The sequence below is a fragment of the Gymnogyps californianus genome, chromosome 5, assembly GCF_018139145.2.
Source record: "Gymnogyps californianus isolate 813 chromosome 5, ASM1813914v2, whole genome shotgun sequence".
NCBI lineage: Eukaryota > Metazoa > Chordata > Aves > Accipitriformes > Cathartidae > Gymnogyps > Gymnogyps californianus.
The window spans coordinates 9,254,886-9,276,176 of record NC_059475.1 but is presented as its reverse complement, the minus strand read 5'-3'; the positions used below and the strand labels follow the sequence as shown (position 1 = coordinate 9,276,176).

At 39.8% G+C, this 21,291-nt stretch overlaps 1 protein-coding gene across 2 annotated transcripts in view; it reads left to right on the top strand.

The window, feature by feature from the left end:
• CSTF3 (cleavage stimulation factor subunit 3) overlaps nt 1-21,274 on the top strand; it is a 53,073-nt gene extending 31,799 nt beyond the window's left edge. The window contains exons 4-21 of one of the 2 annotated variants that reach the window (XM_050898304.1): nt 4,068-4,100; nt 4,489-4,586; nt 6,038-6,104; nt 6,201-6,235; nt 6,342-6,468; nt 9,187-9,264; nt 9,467-9,629; nt 10,163-10,272; nt 10,682-10,798; nt 11,961-12,035; nt 13,364-13,507; nt 13,600-13,702; nt 15,593-15,662; nt 16,977-17,172; nt 18,724-18,877; nt 19,277-19,371; nt 19,507-19,567; nt 20,581-21,274. In XM_050898304.1, coding sequence (XP_050754261.1) covers nt 4,068-4,100; nt 4,489-4,586; nt 6,038-6,104; nt 6,201-6,235; nt 6,342-6,468; nt 9,187-9,264; nt 9,467-9,629; nt 10,163-10,272; nt 10,682-10,798; nt 11,961-12,035; nt 13,364-13,507; nt 13,600-13,702; nt 15,593-15,662; nt 16,977-17,172; nt 18,724-18,877; nt 19,277-19,371; nt 19,507-19,567; nt 20,581-20,783 — 1,929 coding nt within the window. In that variant the 3' untranslated portion in view covers nt 20,784-21,274. The remainder of the gene's footprint in view (nt 1-4,067; nt 4,101-4,488; nt 4,587-6,037; nt 6,105-6,200; nt 6,236-6,341; nt 6,469-9,186; nt 9,265-9,466; nt 9,630-10,162; nt 10,273-10,681; nt 10,799-11,960; nt 12,036-13,363; nt 13,508-13,599; nt 13,703-15,592; nt 15,663-16,976; nt 17,173-18,723; nt 18,878-19,276; nt 19,372-19,506; nt 19,568-20,580) is intronic. The other variant, XM_050898305.1, reaches the window with a different exon arrangement.
• Nucleotides 21,275-21,291: the final 17 nt, after the last annotated feature.

The window sequence follows — 21,291 nt, the reverse complement described above, 5'->3', positions numbered from 1 at the left end:
TTATGCTTGAGAAAATAAATTTTTTCCTTGGAAAATAACCACTGAAAAAGAAGATGGAGTTGGGATATAGAAATGGATGGCAGAAAAAGCCATGCCGATTGTTGAGTACCACATACTAAACTTGCTTCCTTAGGAGCTTGATCGAAACCAAGAAACACTGAAAAGGTTAAAATAAAACTAGGACACTTTTTAGCCTTGTGTTGTATGTTGCCAGACAACTACAAGTAGTCTTAAGTCTCTAGATGAATAAAATCACTTGCTTTGCATAATCATAAATGACACATATGTCTTTTAGTAAGTCTATTAAAAAGAGTGAAGTGCAGTGTAATTTTTTGATTAAATTTTGCCCTTGAATGTTTGTGAAGCTTGTTATAGGGAAGCGCGTTGTGTATTATGGGAAGGAATTTGACCCTGTTATTATGAATTCTCTTGTACAAAGTGGATACAGTAGCGACTTAAATTTCCTATTGGAGCATCAAATTTGAAGTTACTCTTTCATCAAAACAGGTGGAATTTCTCATTGTCACAGGCAGAGGAAGGCAAGGTCAGATGTGTTTTACTACAGGAGTGTCTAAGTATAGCTGATCAGACTAGGTGGCCTTTATGTAGTCTTCAAGGATGGAGGGGAGATTCATATATACCCATTTTACCTTAGAATGCCAATATGCCTAAGCTCATTCTGTAGGTGGTGGATTCGTGGTGGAGACACTCGTATATGTTAGCCTCCACAAGGGTAATGCCTACCTCTTGAATTAAAGCAATCAGAATAGGAATACAGGCAGTGTTAGAAATTGAAGGATAATCTACTGTAAAGGTCTGTAGTTCTCTTTGTTATGTTTGTCTTTAAGGACAAAAATACAGTATTAATGTCAATCCTTTAATGCTTGTCCATGTCTAGTCACTGCATATTGCTGTCTGTAATAGGAAAAACAAGAAATGTAACAGAAATATGTGATGGCATACGCTGCCGCCAGGACCCACCCTCTCTGGTGGTGGGCTTTCCCCATCCCTGTGGCGTCCGTGAGCCAGGGCTTCCAAGATGTTTGCTTGGGAGCAGTGAGCCAAGAAATGCAAACAAATTCCTGCAGGAGAGAGAGCTTTTGGCTCTGGGGGCTTCATAAAAACTCCCCATTGAGAGAGACCCAGTAAGCATTGGCCAATATTGCTTTTTCTTTATTTTTAACAAATCCTGCCAATCTCCAACCTCCTAACTTCTTCGGTACCAAGATTTCTGAATTTTCACATACCAATATCAAACCACTTGTGTGGATTTAACAAATATGTAACACGGACTTGAAGTCCGGATGTGGTCAGCAGCTTTTCATGTATCTGATAGTTCATGTAGAAAATATTTTGTTCTATGAGTCATAACACATGCAAATAAAGAATATAGCTTTTTTTTCTTAGCAAAATATTTTACTTTTCAAAGTCTTTGGTTATTGGAAGTGCATGTAGTCTAATTGATAAGTACTCCTTGTGCTCTGTCTTTTGATGTTGCTTGGTGACAGTGCTGCCAGGTGCTAATAAAGTTGCTCTACTAAACAATTAAGTGGGATTACTGTGCACTTACCTGATGCTGTATACAATTACTGAGGTCAGTCTAGGTCACTTATGCTGAGTAATAGTTGTCATTGGGCTTTTGGGTGACAAGGGGCAAGGAGACGTGCTAAGCAGGCAGAGAGCATTCACAGCCCTATCAGCTATGTCTAGGAATTGTCTTTGGTGTAGTAACTCAAGGCAGACATGCAAAACACTTTTTACATGGCTAAACCTGGAAGGCATGCTAATTTTTGTCCTGCCTGCTTATAGCTTTTCATTCTGAGCTTTTAAAAACTATATTTGGTCTTGTTCTTGAATAACTACAAGGCAATGCCTTTTGTCAGTGGCAAAGCCATTGACTAATTTTATTTAATTTTCACAAAAAAAGGATTTGTACCATCTCCTGGGTATTCACTTTTTTTTTTTTTAAAAAAGTTTCTGCTCATCTTATTGAAGACTTTACTTGAGTAAGTACAAGGAGAAGAAAGTGCAGGCAGCTGTGCTCTGTGCTAGACATACAAACCAAGATTCATTTGTTCTTTTCCACTCGGTGACCAAGGATAAAAGGATTTTGCAGGGAGTGGGAGGCGTAGGCTGAGAGCTCTGGCTCTTTAGTGAGAGTTGAATCCTTTTTGTCGTATTCTAAGAGGTGCTGAGGAACCTGAAAAGTTACTCTTGCTGTCAAAAAAGGATGAAGTAAAAATGGGAGATGTCTTTTTTTGGACTTTACAGTGGAGCAGAAATTTAAAATAGAAGAATTTACTTTCCTTCAACTAGAAGTAGGGCAGCATCAGACTCCTTAATTTGTGTCCATAAAAGACTTCTGTCTAAACAAACAAGAACAAAATTATTGTAAGTGCTTTTTAAAGGTTGAAAGATTGTGCTCTACTCACAAAAAGCTGTGAGAAAGTGGCAGTAGGATACGTACCTGAGGGTGTGTTGGGTCAGTGTGTCTTACCACAGGGGTTAGAGGTGTTCTCCATAGCATGGACATGCGACCTCCTGATTTTAGCTGTGTTATTTCAGAGCATTGTTATTTCTGTAATCAGTTATTTCTCTGGTTAGCTATCTTTTAACTGAATAGTTTGCAGAAAGACTGTGTGAAAATTGTGTGTGCAAGACATAATTAGGCTTAACTTTCTGCAAACCCAGATTTTGTGCAATCCTTTCAACCTGGGCAGGATACTGCTCCGGTTCGAAAGCGGTACAGACACAAGGGTCCGGTCTCCCATGTGTGCCATTAAAGTTTTCCTGCAAAACTTGTTTGAATTCTCTTGTTTTTAATTGATCTTGTTCAGGAGTGAGAGAAATGGGGATGCTCCGTTAGGGCTCTCGGAGGCTGGGGTGTTGCAGGAGCATAGAAACTCGGGAAACAGCAGACACGAAAGGCAGTGCACAGTGCAGTACAGGACATATTTATTTTAGGTCTCCTGCAGATGAGTTGGTGTTTCCTAACGCTTCCATTAAAAATTCTCTTGTGCTTTAGAATGGGAATGATATAAAAATGATATAATTAATACCTGGTGCAAAAGGGTGCTGTTTGCTGCCTACCGCCGCGCTCCTTGGGGAAAAGGAAAGGCTTTCAGAGCTGCCTCTGTGGCTCTCGTGTTTCACACCAAAATAAAAGCTGTGAATCTTTGTAAACAAAGAGCAATGAGATTTAAAAGAGAGTTTTGATGCTTTAAAAAAAAAACGCAACACAGCATAACAAATCCTTATTTCATTAAAGGCTCTTTATTTCAACGCAGTTAAGCATCTTCTAAGGGCGTTGTCGATTTTCCTTGTTTCTTCAGGGTGTGTCTATAACTGGAGCTAATAAATACATGAAGGGTGCCGGTCTGCCCTCTGCATCCATCTCGTGCTTTTCTTTGTCCTGTCTGAAAGGCAACCTGTTACTTTGAGACTAGGTTTCACCCTCTACCCTTGCGGTGTGCATGCTGTCTGAATGAAACGAGTGCCGAGATGTGAGCGTGGTTTGGCCCCTCCTGGAAGGGAGCAGGAGGGCTAGAGGCACCTGTCGAAAAACAGGTTCTCCATGGTTTATTATTCCCTTATTCAGCATCAGCATGTTATGGCAAAGTGTACTGTGAGAAATAAATATTCAAATATAATACATTTAGTAGCCTATTAGTTTTGTAAATACGGTATTTTACCCTTAATTTACTAAATCCTGATCTAGAGGCTTTGGGACCTAAGTCAATATATGCACTTAAGGCAACAGAGTACCTTGAAATAAGAGGCTAAGTCTGGGTGTCCAAACCAGAATACAGGAAAGCAACTTTACCACTGATACCTAAATTTTGGCCCTAGTGGAAGTGAAAAATAAAAAAAAAAATTAAAATGCTAATTTTGAAAAAGCTAAGAAAAGTACATGATTTTTGTATGTTTAATTATATTTTTGCAACATTATATGGTGTGACAATGTAATTAGTTTAGGCAGCCGAAGTACAAACTACTGTGTGAAGAATATATTCCTACTATTCTAAAATAGTTTCTTAAGTGATTTGTTTTTTTCTGCTTCCCTATAGATTAAAGCAAAAAATTATGACAAAGTGGAAAAGGTGAGTCCTATCAATATATGTAATATATCTCTATAGCAAGAACAAGTATCTTGTGATTAGGCTAAAGCAGATTGAAAAGAACTATAGCTCTCATTGAATGCGCTATTCAGAAACACAGATAAGATATATCACTAAAGTCGATTTGTTGTTGCTACCAAGCTGTAATCAGTGAATTGCGCAGAGGAATTTCTCTGCTTAATTCTCTCAAGTTCCCTTGCATAGCACGGAGATGCTTTAGTCAAAAGGATGAGTAGTTTAACTTATTCTTTCTTACAAATCTCAATCATAATTACAAAGATTATTTTAATTCATACTGTATAGCTTTAAAAGTAGAAACCTAATTTCTGTATCTGGAATCCTGATCACGTCTTCTTGATGTATTAAACAGTTATTTCAACGATGCCTTATGAAGGTTTTACACATTGATTTATGGAAATGTTACCTTTCCTATGTACGAGAAACCAAGGGGAAGCTACCTAGTTACAAGTAAGTTAACAGAGTTGCTCTGAATTATTCTAGTTTTACGGTGAATCTCTTGATTTTTGACTAGGGGGTGGGGAGGAACCCGGGTGGCAAACCTGCCTGGGGATCTTCTGGTAGAGTGCTGGGGGGGGATAATACATAATCTGCATTTAGAAAACATTTTCTTTAAAGTATCTTTAATTGAGCGTGCTGGGTAAAATTGCTTCCTTAGCCTGGATCCATATAACAAGGTGGGACAAGAGTGGGGGAATAGCTGGCGTATCCATGCCGCTTCCCTGCGGATGAGATTGGTGCTTGAGCCAATCTGAAACACACTTCTTCCTCAGTCGGGACCTTTTGCTGTCCTCCCCCTTAGCGTCCTGTTTAGAGTCTCCACAAAATTCAGCACTGATTCCAGCTGAGGTACTATATTTGACTGGCAATAGTAAATAATTCAGTAATTAGATAAAGTTTCGGAATGCATAAAAAGGCATAAAAGATCACGGTGTCAAAATTTTGGGGTGTATTAATCTTCATCCCTTTTCAGTTACTACATTTTGCTTGTTTATAATCCTGTGGACTGAGTTTAATGCTTTTTCTTCCTGTTTGAGGTTTCAAAACATATCGGTACCTTTCAGCATCTATAAACTGTTTCTTTCCCAGCCCACCATAATTTCTTTGTACTATAACTGGCAAGGTAACTAATGCATTAACAGAAAAAAAATCAGTTTTTTAAAATTTATTTTTACAAGACTGTTTTGAAACAATTAAAAAAGTATCAGCACCCCCCCATCTTTTTATCTAATATAACTTTCCTCTATTTTTCCTGTTAATGTGGTTAAGGAAGTAGCAAGGTACTGAAAGACGTTTGAGTAAAGGAAACTAGGAGAAAAGTGGGAGAGAGAAAAAGCTGTCTTCATTCAAACTTGACCAAGGAAATATTCTGTGAACATTTTAAATTTGGGGAAAAATACTTTGAATTTGGGGGGATAAGAAATCATGTGAAAGATTTTGGGCAGTTTCCACACAGGGGAGCTACTCCTAATTGTCCCAGCTTTTTGGTGTTCCTGGAGAATTACAATAAGGTTTGGGGAATTCTGAGACAAAAAAGAAACCACGGGTACATCCGTCAGCTAAGAAGATGTAGAGGGCAGTTGTTTTCTGTCTTCTCAACTTCACATAATATATGTGGATTTCCGCTTACTTAAGGGGGGGGGGGTGGGGCTCAGGAACTGTTAGTATGCTAGATTGCCACCAAAAGATTTAAATAATTTTCTTCAATAAAAACCAAAAAAACCTAAATGCAGAATTTAAAGCTATCTGAATGCCAATTTTTACATGCAGCTGTTGAATGATACTTTTCATGCCTCAATGTTTGGCTAGAATTTGCTGCACAAAAGAATACTCTTAAATAAAGATTTTTTTAAATACTAAACACTTGCTCTATGGTCTTTGTGGTTTGTTTTTTTCCTCAGAGAAAAAATGGCTCAGGCTTATGATTTTGCTCTGGATAAGATTGGCATGGAAATCATGTCATACCAGGTATGTTTTTTTTATCAAAACACATTTTATTTCTAACTTTATAACAAGTACAACTAAACATTGGTTTCATTATATGTAATATTTTTTCTCACATAGATCTGGGTGGATTACATCAATTTTTTGAAAGGCGTGTAAGTACCTTAAAAGAATTTTTTTTAAGCTCAGTTAATAAATGTTGATGTTCATACCAGTTATGATCTGTAATAGCTGACGTTAATCTCTCTCCCCACTATTTAGAGAAGCAGTAGGATCTTATGCAGAAAACCAGAGGATAACAGCTGTCCGTAGGGTTTACCAGCGTGGTTGCGTGAATCCAATGATAAACATAGAACAGCTCTGGAGAGATTATAACAAATACGAAGAGGTAATCAAGAATATGAAATTTGTTTGTGACATTAAGAAAGAAATAATAATCGTATAATCAAGTATGGTGCCCAAACTGTATCCACTAAATAATTATGTTTAAATAGATCACTGGCAATATAAACACGTTTTGCGTGTGCAGTATGTACCAAGACCTGTGGCAAAACTCTACAGGTACCTGAGTTAATTTTTTTAATTTATTTTAAAGACTTTCTATCGGATACATTTAACCGTCCCATTTCCCAGTTGGCCCAGTGGAATTGCTAGTGAATTAGAAATCACTGTCATCAATGATGGAGAATATATTTAATGGAAGCTAGAGCAGGTCAGCTGGCAATGAGGGCTTACTTCCCCAAGGAGGCACTCCCCTCCTTTCAGTTATAGTTGAACTGGGTAAAATGGCATTCAGCTATGAAGGTTTGGACTTCCTTCACGGTATTAAGTTATACGGTCTCAAGTACATATAAAACGCTCCTCACCATCCTTCACCTGAAGCCATTACAGCGTCAATTCAGGTGAGTCTGCTACCACACTGTCTTCAGCAAGCGTAACCTCAGCTCATTGGCCTTGCAGGCTAATTTGTAGCTGCACCTTTATAGTGTATTTGTAAACATATTTGGTAACAGCTTGTTACCCTACCCCAGTCAGCAGAGGTGGGAATGCAGAACTGAGGGTAGGTGCCCTGGTGCTCAGCACTGTCAAGCAGGGATGCTCATACAGCACCCTCCCTTGTCCTGCCTCTTGCGCTCGGGGTTGCAGGTGCCGGCATGCTATGGGTCAGCTGTGCACTGAGCAGGAAAGAAGGGGACAATTTCTCTTTCCTTGTTGCTAATTATGCAAGTTGTAGCCTTGGTGACCTCTGATGTTAATAGGGCCACTGTGCTTAGCCAGTGGGAGTACCTCTGGGCATCCGCAGCCACAAGCGTGTACTGTAACAGCTCATCACCCTGTCGGTATTCAGGGATACCACTGGTAGCCTGCTGACCACCAGGGAAGATAACCAGCAACATGCCTTCTCCTGCGTAGGAAAATCCCCAGTATAACTTCCTTGTAAACCTCCTCTTCCCCTCCCACATAGCAAATGAAGGCTGTCACTGCTGGTTCCTACTACTTTCATTAGTAAGTAGGGAGAATGTCAAAATGATAGCTGAAACCTGCCCTACATTTGTTCCGTACCTTCTTCTAGTTGAGGCAGCTGTGGCTGACGCCTGTGACACAAACCAGTACCTCGGGCTGTTCAGAGTTGCTGGAAGCTGAGGGCCGGCACTCTGCTTGGACACAGGTTTCTGCACGCCCCGTTCTCGCTAGGCTGGCCCCGAGGGAAAGGGGTGCTACTTACGGGTGTCCTGACACAGAGAAGGAAATGCTCCTCACCAGAAGGGCTCTTTGAGGGGGAAGTGATTTGCCACGTCAGTAGCCCAACAACACAGAGATCGTGTGCAGGTCTCAGTATGAAAGTGTACTGGCTATTTGCTGCAATTAAAATACTCGCAAGCTTCCCTTTAGCTCTACCAGGAGCCACCAGGTAGCAATATCAGCCTGTTGGTCACCAGTATCTTTAATTAAACAAATGGCCAAAAGTGGTAACACCCCTAGTGAGACAGAGAAGTGACAATCTCTGGCTCACAAAGCCGCACGGCTGCACCTCACGAGGCTGGGAGTGCATCTCAGGAGAACATTGCTGCGTCCTCCGCCCAGTCCTGGGTTAAATGGGGCACTGCTGGTTTTGTGTGCTGACTGGCCCCGATAGCTATCCCAGACAGCACTCCGCGTGAGTCCAGGCGGTACCTTTGCTTCTGTGATGAGTTGGTACCCAGCTCGGGTGCCTCTTGGGAATAGGACTGAAAACTGCGCCCACCTTCCTCAAAGTCCAGGCAAGCCACGCCAACAAAATCCACTCGGACACAGGCGGGGCGGTCGCTTATCCTGCCATAAGAGTGGTTCTTCGAGATTTTGTTCACGCCTGGGACCCCGTGACCAGGCCTGTGTTGCGGATGTTGAGATGTGGGTTGTGCCTGGGGGCCCAGCTGCCCCAAATCCCCTGCTGCTCTGGCTCAGCAGCACGGCAGAGCCCCATGCGCATGCGCGCGGTCCTGGAGGGGTGTCACTCTCTGCGGTGACAGGTCTCGAGCCTGTCTCAGCTGACAAAGGTACACATATAGCAGGGTGTGCATTGAATATAACTTCTTTTAAAAGCTGTCAGTTACTTCAGGAACAGAGGAGAAGGCAGAGCTTTGAGCTTGGAGGTCAATCTCTGTTACTACTTGTCCAAGAAAACTGAATTGCTCATATGCTGTCTCAGTCTCACCTGGTGAACAGCAAGCAGCAGCAAGGCAGGGAGCTGTGACTCTCTCTGACTAGGCACTGACCGTGATTTAAAAGGAAAAATGTAAATCACAAATACATTCTTTCCACTCTCTCCCCCAGCAGGTTTATGTAAAGTTCATTGTATTTTTGAAAGCTGTAAGTGATTAAAAATATACTGAGGTGCTTCAGGTCAGTTGATTTTTAGTAGTGAGTTTATTTTCTGATAAATAAGTTCTTGCCCATACGTTTATTAGGAGAAATGCAGTACCTTTCGAGAGCAGTATTTTAAAATAACTTTATCCTTCTTGCTCACTTTTGCATCCCCTTTCAAGCTCTTTTCTGTATGAAATGAGATTCAGTATTTCCAAAGTGAAATTGCACATTCCCAATTCCTTTTTTCACCCTTCTCCAGGGCATCAATATTCACTTAGCTAAGAAGATGATTGAAGACAGGAGTAGAGATTATATGAATGCACGACGTGTAGCAAAGGTACAACCTTCTGTTGACTTCTCTTTGTTCTATTTAATTCTACAAACTAGCATTAAGCTTGGTTCTTATTTTCAAATAAAAGTGTGTGTTAGACTAATAAAGTTGGTATGCTAAAATATTTGTATCAGTTTTGTAGAGCATAACCTAAAATAAGTGTTTAGTGTGTTTAAATCTGCTCTTCAAAACATTGCTTCTGTTTCAGGAATATGAGACAGTGATGAAAGGTCTGGACCGCAATGCTCCCTCTGTTCCCCCACAAAATACCCCACAAGAGGCTCAGCAGGTAGACATGTGGAAGAAGTACATCCAGTGGGAAAAGAGCAATCCTCTGCGTACAGAAGATCAAACTCTCATAACAAAAAGAGGTAATGAGATATTGCGCTAGGACATGTAGAATTGTATTTCTTAGCTCCGTTAATGACCTCCAGCGTAAGTAATGATGTGATTTAGTGTTCAGGGCTCATGCTGGAGCCGAAGTTGATCAAGTTTCTTGAATTGTGTGGGTGTTTGTGTTTTTTTTTTTTTAAACTACTCTTTTGTTTTTGCTCAAGCCAAGCTGAAAGTAATACACGGATTTTGGGGGACAGTGCTGTAGTCATGTGCCACTGAACTTTCACTGGAGGTCAGGAAACGGTGGATCACAGCCTGATTTTATGGCTGGTGTTCTTGAATGGGTTCTGCTTCTTCCTCGGTGGAGGAGGCAGGTTTTAGCTGCTGGTTATGATTCATAAAGTTCCTGGTAATATAAAAGAACTGCAGTTGTGATCGTTGTATTCAAAGCCAATTACTGTTAATATTGTCTATTTGCTGGTTTTTGTATTTCATACTTCCATTGTGCAAGATGGTACCATTTCTGTGACAATATACAAGGAGTATTTCTTACATTTTCTCCCCCCAGTTATGTTTGCCTATGAGCAATGCCTTTTGGTTCTGGGACATCACCCAGATATCTGGTATGAAGCTGCACAGTACCTCGAGCAATCTAGTAAACTGCTAGCTGAAAAAGGGGTAAGCAGATTGCCATTGGTTTTCTTTCTGATTTCGTTGCTTTGACATGGTGCGCTGTTAATTTTTCCTCAAATACTTAAGAACCAAGGAGGGGGGTGTGAAAATTATTTAGCACCATAAGTTGTGCCATGTTCAGAATTTTAAAACTGGGGCTATTTTAAGAAATAAAAATAATTGCATTTGAGATAAGAATTACGAAAAACTATTTCAGTGTTGGCCAGTTTTAGGTCTGGGGCGGGGTTTTTGGCCTGATTTTGTGATTCCTTAAGTACTGGGGAGATGATTGTCTCTTTATTGAGCACTGCATGGAAGTTCACTGGGACTTTTCACACACAGAAGATATTCCATAGATTGGCCTTCACTGTCACAGATGCTGAACAATTATATTATCATACTTATTTTATAACAGGACATGAACAATGCTAAACTTTTCAGTGATGAGGCTGCTAATATTTATGAAAGAGCGATCAGCACTTTATTAAAGAAGAATATGCTTCTTTATTTTGCATATGCAGATTATGAAGAGGTGAGCAAAAATAGTGATGTACTGACGTTAAAACCCAAAGACATCTCCCATCAATAATGTCATTTATTTGAAACATACTGAATACACAGAATTCTATAGAATTAATTTACTGATTCGTCTAGCCTTAACCCCATTCAGTGTTTCTGAGACTGAGCTGACAAAATGGAGAGGAAAAGCCCATAGTATGAGTTACAAAATTTTTGAAAATCTTCTGTCTTTCCACTTAAATATTGACTGTATTTTTCAAATTACTATGAAGTTGAAAGGCTGATAGATTTACATTTACCAGAGCATCAGCTTCTTCACTTTTAAAATGGGGATAAAGAACACCTTTCCTATCTAATTCTTGGGGGTTTAAGGTTTGCATTTGCATGGCTGTGACAGAAGATGGGAGGCACCCTATCCTGCACCTTTCTTGAGAAATCTCTTTACCCAGGCTACCGCCTTATTGCACAGCCTCCGTAATGAGTGATGCCCCAACAGTGGCTGGTTTTGCACATGAACCATCAGGAATAAAGGCCGTTTCCCAGTGATCAGATGAGGACTACGGAGTCCTCTGCAGGATATAATTTGCCCACCTATCATAACGTGGAAGAGTCTTTGCAGAAAGATCCTGAGGACAACAGCAAAAAAACTCCTTTGCCCTTAAAAGAAAAAGCCTTCCTTGGCTTTCAGCGCAGCCTCTTGTATCCCAAGCGTACTGGCTATTTAGGTTTTTTAAGGTTGCCCAATACAACTTGGAGGGCTGCAGCTGGCAGGGAACAGAATGGATTGTTTGAAATGCGTAGGTTGGAGAGCAAAGAAGGTGGTTTTCCTAGCTGTCTGCACGTTACTTTTAGACAGAGGTAAAGGAAACAGTCTTCTTATCCCAAACACCTACAATGGCAGTTCTGCTGCAGTATTTCTAAATTAGAAAAAGATTTCAGAGACTCTTGAAAAGCATGTACATAAGCACTAGTGAGAAATTCATGTGGGAAGTAAAGAAATGATTGCACGAGACAGAAAATGCATCTGAGTAAAAGGACTGACATACATAGTGTTCAACTGGGGAAAAAAGGAAACAGAAAAATTGTAGTTTTTTCTTCAGATTGTTTTTTGCATTCTGACAGGTGATTTGTAGTAGTATTGCCAAGCAGTCTGTATTTCCTTTTTATTTACTTAGAGTCGAATGAAGTATGAGAAAGTACACAGCATATATAACCGACTCCTGGCTATTGAAGACATTGATCCCACTCTGGTAAGATGATCCTTAGTATTGAGTTTTTCCACATTTGCATGGATAGTCACCTGAGTACGCGCAAAGAATGGGGAAGTACTTACAGGAGTTCATTGAGTCACAAGGATGATTGAGCAGGTGGAGCACTGAGATGACAGAATTAGATTAAAATTTCAGCAACGTTGACAATTATAGCCTTTAATCCACTTAGATACACTAAGTCATGTGCACTTCTCTGTCTCTTTTGGAAAATCTCTTAAAACAAGCGATGAAGATATAAGATATTAAAGATTTCATGACGCAGCTCAGAAGAATTGGTGTATGTTTTGTTGGCTCAACTAAAATTTCACTTTGCCTCCCCTTAACTGATTAAAAGCACATTGCTATCGCCCATTGTCCTCGCTACCTAGAAATACACCATCCTGTGTACATGTAGTTTGCAAATAAATTTGTAATGCACCATGTAAGTATCAGAGTATTGCTGTACATCTGCTTAAGTTCTATAGTAAACCACATTGTCTGTAGTGCCAGCTGTGCTAGTACTGAACAAATGGTGTGAGAAGTAACCTGCCCTCAAAAAGTTATTTAGTTTATAAATAGACACGACAAAGTATGAGAAGGAAAAAGGTCTGGGGTCTAAAATTAAACAACAGGTCAGTGTCAGAGGGAAGGTATCCATTTACTGACACTTTCTATTCAGTAAAGACAGATCATAATGCTTCCCAAATACACATTTTCTGAGAAACCATGTACCAGTTCCTCCTATTTGAGGAATGCTCTTATTTGTGATCTAAGTCAGAGTGAAGGAAAGTTAAATCCCAAAGAAATGCAAATCACAAATTCACCACTGAATTAAATAGCACATTCATTATTTCCTTGATCGGGTATAAATATTTGCAGACAGGATGATTTGTATCCTGGATTGTATAATGTACAGTAAAATGCTTCATCAGGCCTTTTGACTATTCTTTAGCCTTATGGATGTCTTAACTTTATTAGAAAGTTACCACTTTTACAATAAGCCTCTAGTTCTCTGAAGGCACCAGCTTATGTAAATTACATTCATCTACTTACCTCCCCTTCCGTGAAAAATCTATGCATTAACTATTCTCATTTCAGGGGATCAGTCTTAGGTATATTCCATTTAAAAAAAAAAAAGTATATAAAAAGCTTTGCCTCAGAATTTATAGCAAAACAACATAGAGGCACAACAGTGTCTTGTTTCTATTATGACTTATTAGCTGTATTTTGTGAGTAAAGATTATTTCAGATATAGTAAAAAACTTTATTATACCTTAGTATTCTTTGTTAGCACTGATACTATATATAAATATTAATATGCACCTTAGGTTTATATCCAATATATGAAATTTGCAAGGCGAGCAGAAGGCATAAAATCTGGAAGAATGATATTTAAGAAAGCAAGAGAGGATGCCCGGACCCGCCATCACGTCTATGTTACAGCAGCTTTAATGGAGTATTATTGTAGTAAGGTAATCGTAGATGCTCAATTTGATATTAAAGAAGTGTCAGAAGGGTGCATAGCTCACTGAAGCTAATTTTTTTTTTTTTTTAATGTTTGCAGGATAAGTCTGTGGCCTTTAAGATTTTTGAGCTAGGGCTGAAAAAATATGGGGACATTCCAGAATATGTACTGGCATATATCGACTACCTTTCTCACCTTAATGGTAAGCTTTAAGCTTTGAGAGGTCTAATGAAGCATTAATCTGCCTTCTGTGTGAGTTTAGGTTCAGGCCAAGTTCTTTGTACTTTAGTTTTAATTCTTCTTGAAGAGCAATGAAACCTCTTCATGAAACTCAGCAGTTAATTTGAAAACAAAACCTGCTGTTTTTTCCTTACTGAAGTTCCAGAAGTACACTGACATTAGATCTTGATTCTACTGAATAGAGGAGAGTGAACTTTCAAGATTGTAACTCACTTGCATTGCAGCAGTTTTACAGCATCTGCTGTGAACAGTGGGCAGTACACTGAGAAATCCAAATCCCGAGGAAAGAGATCCATAGGAGGTTGACATCAGCGTGAGAGGAGTGAGGGATTAGTTGGTCCCTACTAGAATTAATTTAAACTCGTTCTCCCCGAATAGATGAGATGAGCAAGATACAAAAGCAATATTGTGAATATTGGTCCTGCCTGGAAGTTGCCGGCGAGCCGGTTTGCAATGCAAAGAGCAGGGCAGGGGCAAGGCAGGCAGCTCCCTGCCCGTGCCAGCACTCGGGGCACAGGGGGCCGGGGAGCCCCGGGCAGGAGGTGGTGGCGGCGGCGGCGGCGGCGGCAGGTCTCTGTGTGGGATTCCCTGATGCGGGAGTTAATATGTTAAAAGAAACCCAAGCTGCTGTGGGGAGCAGGGGCTGACGGAGGCCTTTGTGTGGAACTGTCCTGGTCCTGTTTCACGGGGAGTTAGAGAAGAGGGAGGAGAGCAGTTCATCCCAGGCTCTTCCTCTGCACAGTCCTGTCTGCCAGGTACTCATTAGATTTTCAGATTTCTTCGGGTATTTCTTCATGTCTTCAGTATTCTAGCTCAGTATTTGTAGCATAACACCACAGAGGTGTAACACAAGCTGGTTTTTATTACGAATTGCTCGCTCAGTTTTGTGAGCTAGCCTCCACGCCGCCGGTGTGAGCAGCGGCTGCAGGTAGCTGTGCTGCTGGATCTTCTGAACCTCCCAGTGCGGTCTGTTGGCACCAGGCACGTGAACCTCTCCTGTCAGAGTACAGTACCTTTTTTTTTTCAGGCTCTGAAAGTCTGAACAGATTTAGAGCTTTTTTTCTCCTGTGAGCTGTAAACAGGGAGATTTTTTTTCAAGTCAAAGTATATTTAATTTTGCAAGAAATTATTTTAGGTGTACATGAATATTTGCAAGGCCTTTCCATAGAGTGCCATCAGAAAAAATTATCTTAGAACTTGCCAGTGTATTGCTCTGTTGTAGCAACCCAGCAGACTTTACTGAAAAACAAGAAAATTGATGTCTGAACTCCTGTAAATGTAAGATATGGTAAAATACACAGCGAGAGAGACAGGGCAGAAACTAGCAGTTTTAAGAACAAAACCACTAACTACTCCATTCCCCCAGCTGGCAACATATGAGCTGACTGCTCATTGGGAACCAGGTCTAATAATTTTGGGAAGACTTCTGAGGAACATACAAGTCTATTAATATTGCCCTAATTTAAAAGGGAAGTGATGAATTGAAAGGCCAAATTTAAAATTACCGAGATATGCCATTGTGATAATTAAAGAAAACGGAAAAAAACAGAGATCCTGAAGAGATGCCAAGCAATAGCGGTGCTGTTATAAAAGAACCTGTATTAGAATCGGTTTGTCGCTATCAACAAAAATAGACTTTCAAATAACAAATTCACAGTAGAATTTAACGTTGGTAAACTTTTGTGTAGGCGTTCAGATTTTTTTTCTACTTGCTGAAATTCAAATCCAGGTGTCAAAATATCAGCCTTATATTTAATTCAATGTACACATTTCTTTGAATGGACATGATTTTAAATTGTCTTTAATATATTTTACTCAGTGTGATTTTTCTTTTTTCTTTCTATTTTTAAAGAGGACAATAATACAAGAGTTTTGTTTGAACGTGTTTTAACTTCAGGGAGCCTTCCACCTGAGAAATCTGGGTATGTCTGCAAAAGCAGTTTCACTACACTAAAAAAGATACATAACCCCTTTCAACTACAAACATCCCCAAAAAATTAGAAAAATGAACAGCAGGACAAAATGAGGTACAGATGTTCCTTCCCCTCTTCATGCTGTCTAAAACAGCAACAACTGTGACAGATTTGTGAAAGTCCCTATCCCACTTGCAGTGAAATTCATTAATTTATTGACTTTAAAACCTCATTGACGCAGGATTGTTGAGGACAGAGTGCAAAATCCTCCTGGGCAGTAAGGATTCGATGGTTTGAGCAGGTGGCGTGGCTAATGACCTGTATCGCTCACCAGATAGATGCTTTAGATAGATGGGGAGAGGGAGTTGAGAACATCTTTCAGGAGCGTTATAGTAGAGAAGGTGAGTCAGGAATTTATTGAGGAGAATGCTGAACAACTCCTAGCCAGCTGAAAATAAAATAGTGAAAGAACCAGAAAAGACTTGGATTGACCACTCACCGCTACGTTTTCATTACTACTTTTAAAATTTATTTCTCTGAAAAAATGGTTACGAACCCTTTGCAGTCCAAGCGTTCACCATTATTATTCTGGTAGACATAGGCATCAAACCTAAGAAATGAAACATTGCACTGCTGTGCACATTCATTCTGCACTTCAGTTCTGATCTTTTGTGAGCAATATTTTTATGTCCATTTTAAAAGTGAGAAAACCCAAGAATTTAAAAGCTGAATCTTCTTCAAAGGTGAACTCCAAAGCTCAAATGAAAGTTGAATCAAGTCCAGAAATATGGTCAGATGTTGCTTAAGTTATAGATGAGATTTTCCACAGAGAAATAAGCAGTAACTGTCTATATTTTGGGCTATGTAAAATTCTGAAGTGCTGCCTATTGTGTTATAGGGTATTGCTCTTGCCTGCTAGAATATGCTAGTATATGCAGATGAACTAAATCATAATCTATGTTGAGAAGGCCTTCACATATCAGGATCAGAGTGAAATTCTGTGTAGCAGGATGAGTAGTCTAGCTGTGCATCTTACATTGATGATAAAAGCTTACCTCAAATGCTGAAGTCATTTACACCAGTAATCCTTTCCTTTTCATAACGAAGTCCTTTATGATTCACTAGATTGAAAGCTTTTATAGAAATACATGAGGCACTGGGAAGGTAATGCATGTTATAGATGCATCTAAAGTAAATAATAGAAATAGTCATGTGTTCCCAGATTACCTCCTTTGAATCTCTCCTCTCGTGTGTTTTTTTAATTGGGTCGTGATCAGTAATTCTTTCTCCTTCAGCAACTGTCTGTTTATCTGTCTTTTATAGGGAAATCTGGGCTCGGTTTTTAGCTTTTGAAAGTAACATTGGTGATCTAGCTAGTATACTGAAAGTTGAAAAACGGAGGTTTACAGCATTCAAGGAAGAATATGAGGGTAAAGAAACAGCTCTGCTGGTAGACAGGTATAAGTTCATGGATTTGTACCCTTGCTCTGCTAGCGAACTGAAGGCCCTTGGTTATAAGGTAAGTGGATAAGAACACTTAATTTTACTGTTATTCTTTTCAGTCCTAGCAAACTTAAGCAATTCCTTGTTTAGGACTTGCCTTACACTTTTTTCCCCATGATAGAAAAAGCAGGTAAACCAGGCCTGGTATGCCTCCTCCTTGTTGTCTGGTTGGGCAGCGAAGTGCCAGGCGTTGTGGGCCAAGGGCAGAAAGGAGCAAGGAAGTCGACTAACAGATGCAACCTCATGTATTCATATTTGCCTCTCATCTTCCCACGGAAAGGTCGATGTGTTAATGCCATCACCGCTCAGCTACAGGTCTCCACGTCAGACTTAAACCTGAGCTCCTTCAAAAACCAAACTTCTTTTGGAAGTTTGTAGAATCAGGTCACCTGTATGAAACATCGCTGGCTGCCCTTCCACTCCAGTTGGCAAAACTCTGCTCACTTCATTGAGAACCATATCAAACCCAACATATTGCAGTCCCAGTGACTGCTGCGAATGGCTGAGGAAAATTGCCTATAGAGATCAGTGGCTGCCTGCTTTTTTTCAGTTGTTTATTAGGGCTAAAGTGCTTTGGTGCTGCTACTCGGAACTTAAATTCTAGGCCAGACACCTGTATCTGGTGGTCTCCCATCTCATTTCTGACCACAGGTATTTTAACTACTGTTTTAGTCATGTGGAAGGCCATAACACTGAAAAACCATTAGAACAGAATAAAATGTTCGTTTTGGTTTTTTTTTTTTAAGCATATTGTAAAATCAGGCAGAAACAGCTCTCTTGGAGGAACTGCTGTTTGCCATTTGCATGAACAGGAAGAGCGCCTTCAATTCATGTCTCAAAAATGGTGCTTCAGCTTCCATTTATTTCTTACACAGAAAAGTAATTTTTGAAAAATGCAGAAGTCATCAAAGTTAGCAAAGCAGCTGAATTGTTGGTCTTCACACAGTTGTAAAATAATCTGATAGGTGGAAACAAGAGTCACATTGAGCCACTGAATACTTTCTTTTAACACAATGGGGGCAAAGTTATTTTGAAGTTACAGGTGTGCTTACAAGAGAGTACGTCTTGATAAATGCATGCGAGGTGGTTGTGTACCTAAGATGATTCAGCCCTTGGGCTGATTTCTGTTGCTTGCAACATGCCAAAATATAATCCTGTTTGAACTGCTGCTTTGCATGCCTGCTGACTGCCTTATGCTTTATTTCTCCTCCAGCTAAAGCAATCTAGGGAATGAAATGAGGGAGAAATGATAGTTGTGCAGGCCTAGTGGTCTGCACCTGTTCACCTAAATCTTTTTAACCTAAAAAAAGGAGCCACTCAAAAATGACAAACATGGTCCCATTTGGTAACCAAAACAAGTGTTTCCACTCCCAGCTGGGACGCTGTAGGACTAAAATGTTTGATGAAAACATGCAAGTTTTGCCCAGATGGTCTTCTAAGAGGACATCTGGAATTATAATGATGACAAAGTGAGAATAAGTGACTGGTCTAGAGAGGTGTTTTGTTCTGTAATTTGAACAAGCAATGCGATCCTGCCAAGTTCAGTGCTCTCTAATTGCTTTCGCAGGATGTCTCCCGTGCCAAGCTGGCAGCTATAATTCCAGACCCTGTGGTTGCGCCCTCCATCGTGCCTGTTCTCAAAGATGAAGTAGACAGAAAACCTGAATATCCAAAACCGGACACTCAGCAAATGATTCCATTTCAGCCAAGACACTTAGCACGTAAGTCAAATGTTCAGTCAGAAGCGGTTATATTTCACCTGGCGGCAAGTTATGAACCTGTGTGTTCAGCGAACCTAATCACAGAGACTTTCCTAGTCTTCAGTCATCTAAACACGTACTTAAATTTTAGGCTGTTATTTAATTGGATTGCTAAAGGCATATATATTTTACTTAATACTAAGGTCACATGGAAATAAGTACAAGTAGTTTGGGATCTGGTAAACGGTAATAAGCTGTTACACGCACTGCTCATAGACTTCAGATCACTGACTAAACAGTATGTAAGTAGTAGAGGCAAAAGTGACAGGGTAGTAATTACTTGCATCCAATAATAATGCTGCACAAGCAATTCAAGTCTAGGTGTCTTGCACTGGCTTCATACAGTTTTTCTTCCCACAGCTCCAGGCTTACATCCCGTCCCAGGTGGTGTATTTCCTGTTCCACCAGCAGCTGTAGTTCTCATGAAGCTCCTGCCACCTCCTGTTTGTTTTCAGGTTTGTTTTAATGAATTGTGAAAACTTCAAAAAGTTGTAGAAGAGATTCTGTTTTGACAGAACCACAGCATGTATCACTCTACTGAAAATAATCTTCTAAACTTTTTCTTTTTTTTTTTTTTGGTAACAAATCAGGGTCCCTTTGTTCAAGTGGATGAGCTCATGGAGATATTTAGAAGATGCAAACTGCCAGACAGTAAGTTATTTGTTTGCTCCGGAGCCTGTGATAGCGCTGCATATGACTTTGTTTTACATATGGATATTGCTGTCTAAAATCCAGACCTCATTTACAGATGTGTAATTATTATTTAAGAGTATACTGTTGAATTGGCTGCGTTTGTAGGTTGGAACCTACATAGAGATGTTGTACATTTAACTGTGGGGAGATCAACAAAAAGTCAAAAAGCTGAAAATCACCAGCTGCTACTTTAATAACATTTTGGTGGTAACCACTAAAAGAAAGAAATGAAGATTTTCAGAATATCCTTTAAAAGAAGCAAGGCATTATTTCTAGCAGCGTTGTAACTGTAATGTTAAATTACAAATTTGCGGTACGGTAAGTTCATTGGTAGGCATAACTCTGAAAGCACATTGTTGCGGTGCTTGAGAACAATTCAAGAGCAGTGTTCTCTGAACTCCTACAGAGAAGGTGGTGTTCTGAAATATAAAAACAGGACAGATCCATACTCCACGCTTCATGTAAACCACAGGAGGTGATAATATGCTACATTTCACCCCCTCTGTAAGGAACAAATGATCAGAGAGAAAGCAAGCTAGGATTTAATTTCTTTTAGAGTGAAAATAAAACATCTAGTTACATTACACGTGGTATTTTTGAAGCTTTCTCTGTTGATAAGCAGAAACTGCCTTGCTATGCATACTTTCTGATGAATCACAAACTAGTTACACTGTTTCCCCAATAGGCTGCCCTGTTTTATTAAGCTTGCAAATGACCTCAATACTTGCATAAAGGGAGGGCTCAAGCTGAAGCAGCAGCAGCATTTACTTTGTAATTAGTGTTTGCCATAGCTCGGAGTTTTAGACAGTTGAGACTTAATTCTTAACGTCTGTAGGAGAACAGGGCAGGAAAATGTCTCGTGTTCCAGAAATCTCCACAATGTATCTACCTTGGTGTCCGTGTTTGCATGCTTATTCCTAATCAGGGAATTTAGTTTCATAAATTAAATTAATCTTTTTCTCTTTCTAAAGCTGTTGATGAAGCTGTACGAATAATTACCGGAGGCCTACCTGAAATAGCTGTGGAAGGCAATGGACCTGTGGAAAATAACGCTATGCTCAATAAGGCTGTTAAGAGACCACATGAAGATTCCGACGACGATGAGGAGAAAGGATCTGTAGTTCCCCCTGTTCACGACATTTACAGAGCACGACAGCAAAAGAGAATCCGGTGAAACGAGTTTGGAGTTCTACTGTGACAGACAAAGACTTGCATTGAGTCCGTCAGTCTCTTAAAAGTCAAGCATTTAAAAGGGACAGCTGCAAACAAAAGAAATCTTGAAAATGGTTTTGTTACTGTGGTGCCTCTTCTCCCATATGGCTCTTGATCTGAAAACAGCCAGAACAACCTTAGAATGTGCTCTGAACAAAACTAGGTTTTCAAAACCAAAAGTGCAAAATGTCAAAACTGCATTTTGTTCTTCAAGGGTGTTCACATCTACCACTTGAGATCTTGTGGGTTTTCAACAGTTTTATTTTAAAAACTGGATGGCTTATACTTGTGAAGCATTTTTAATTCACATTTTCTGGAAAACAGTTGTTCTCAGTTTGTTCATGTAGTGTCCTGCCTTATTGTTCGTTTTTATTTATGGCAGAATGTATGGAATCTGTTTTGTAGTTGAAAATGGAAAAAACATTCCTTTAAAATAAAAGGATATCCATAATATCATGCCTCATTCTGGT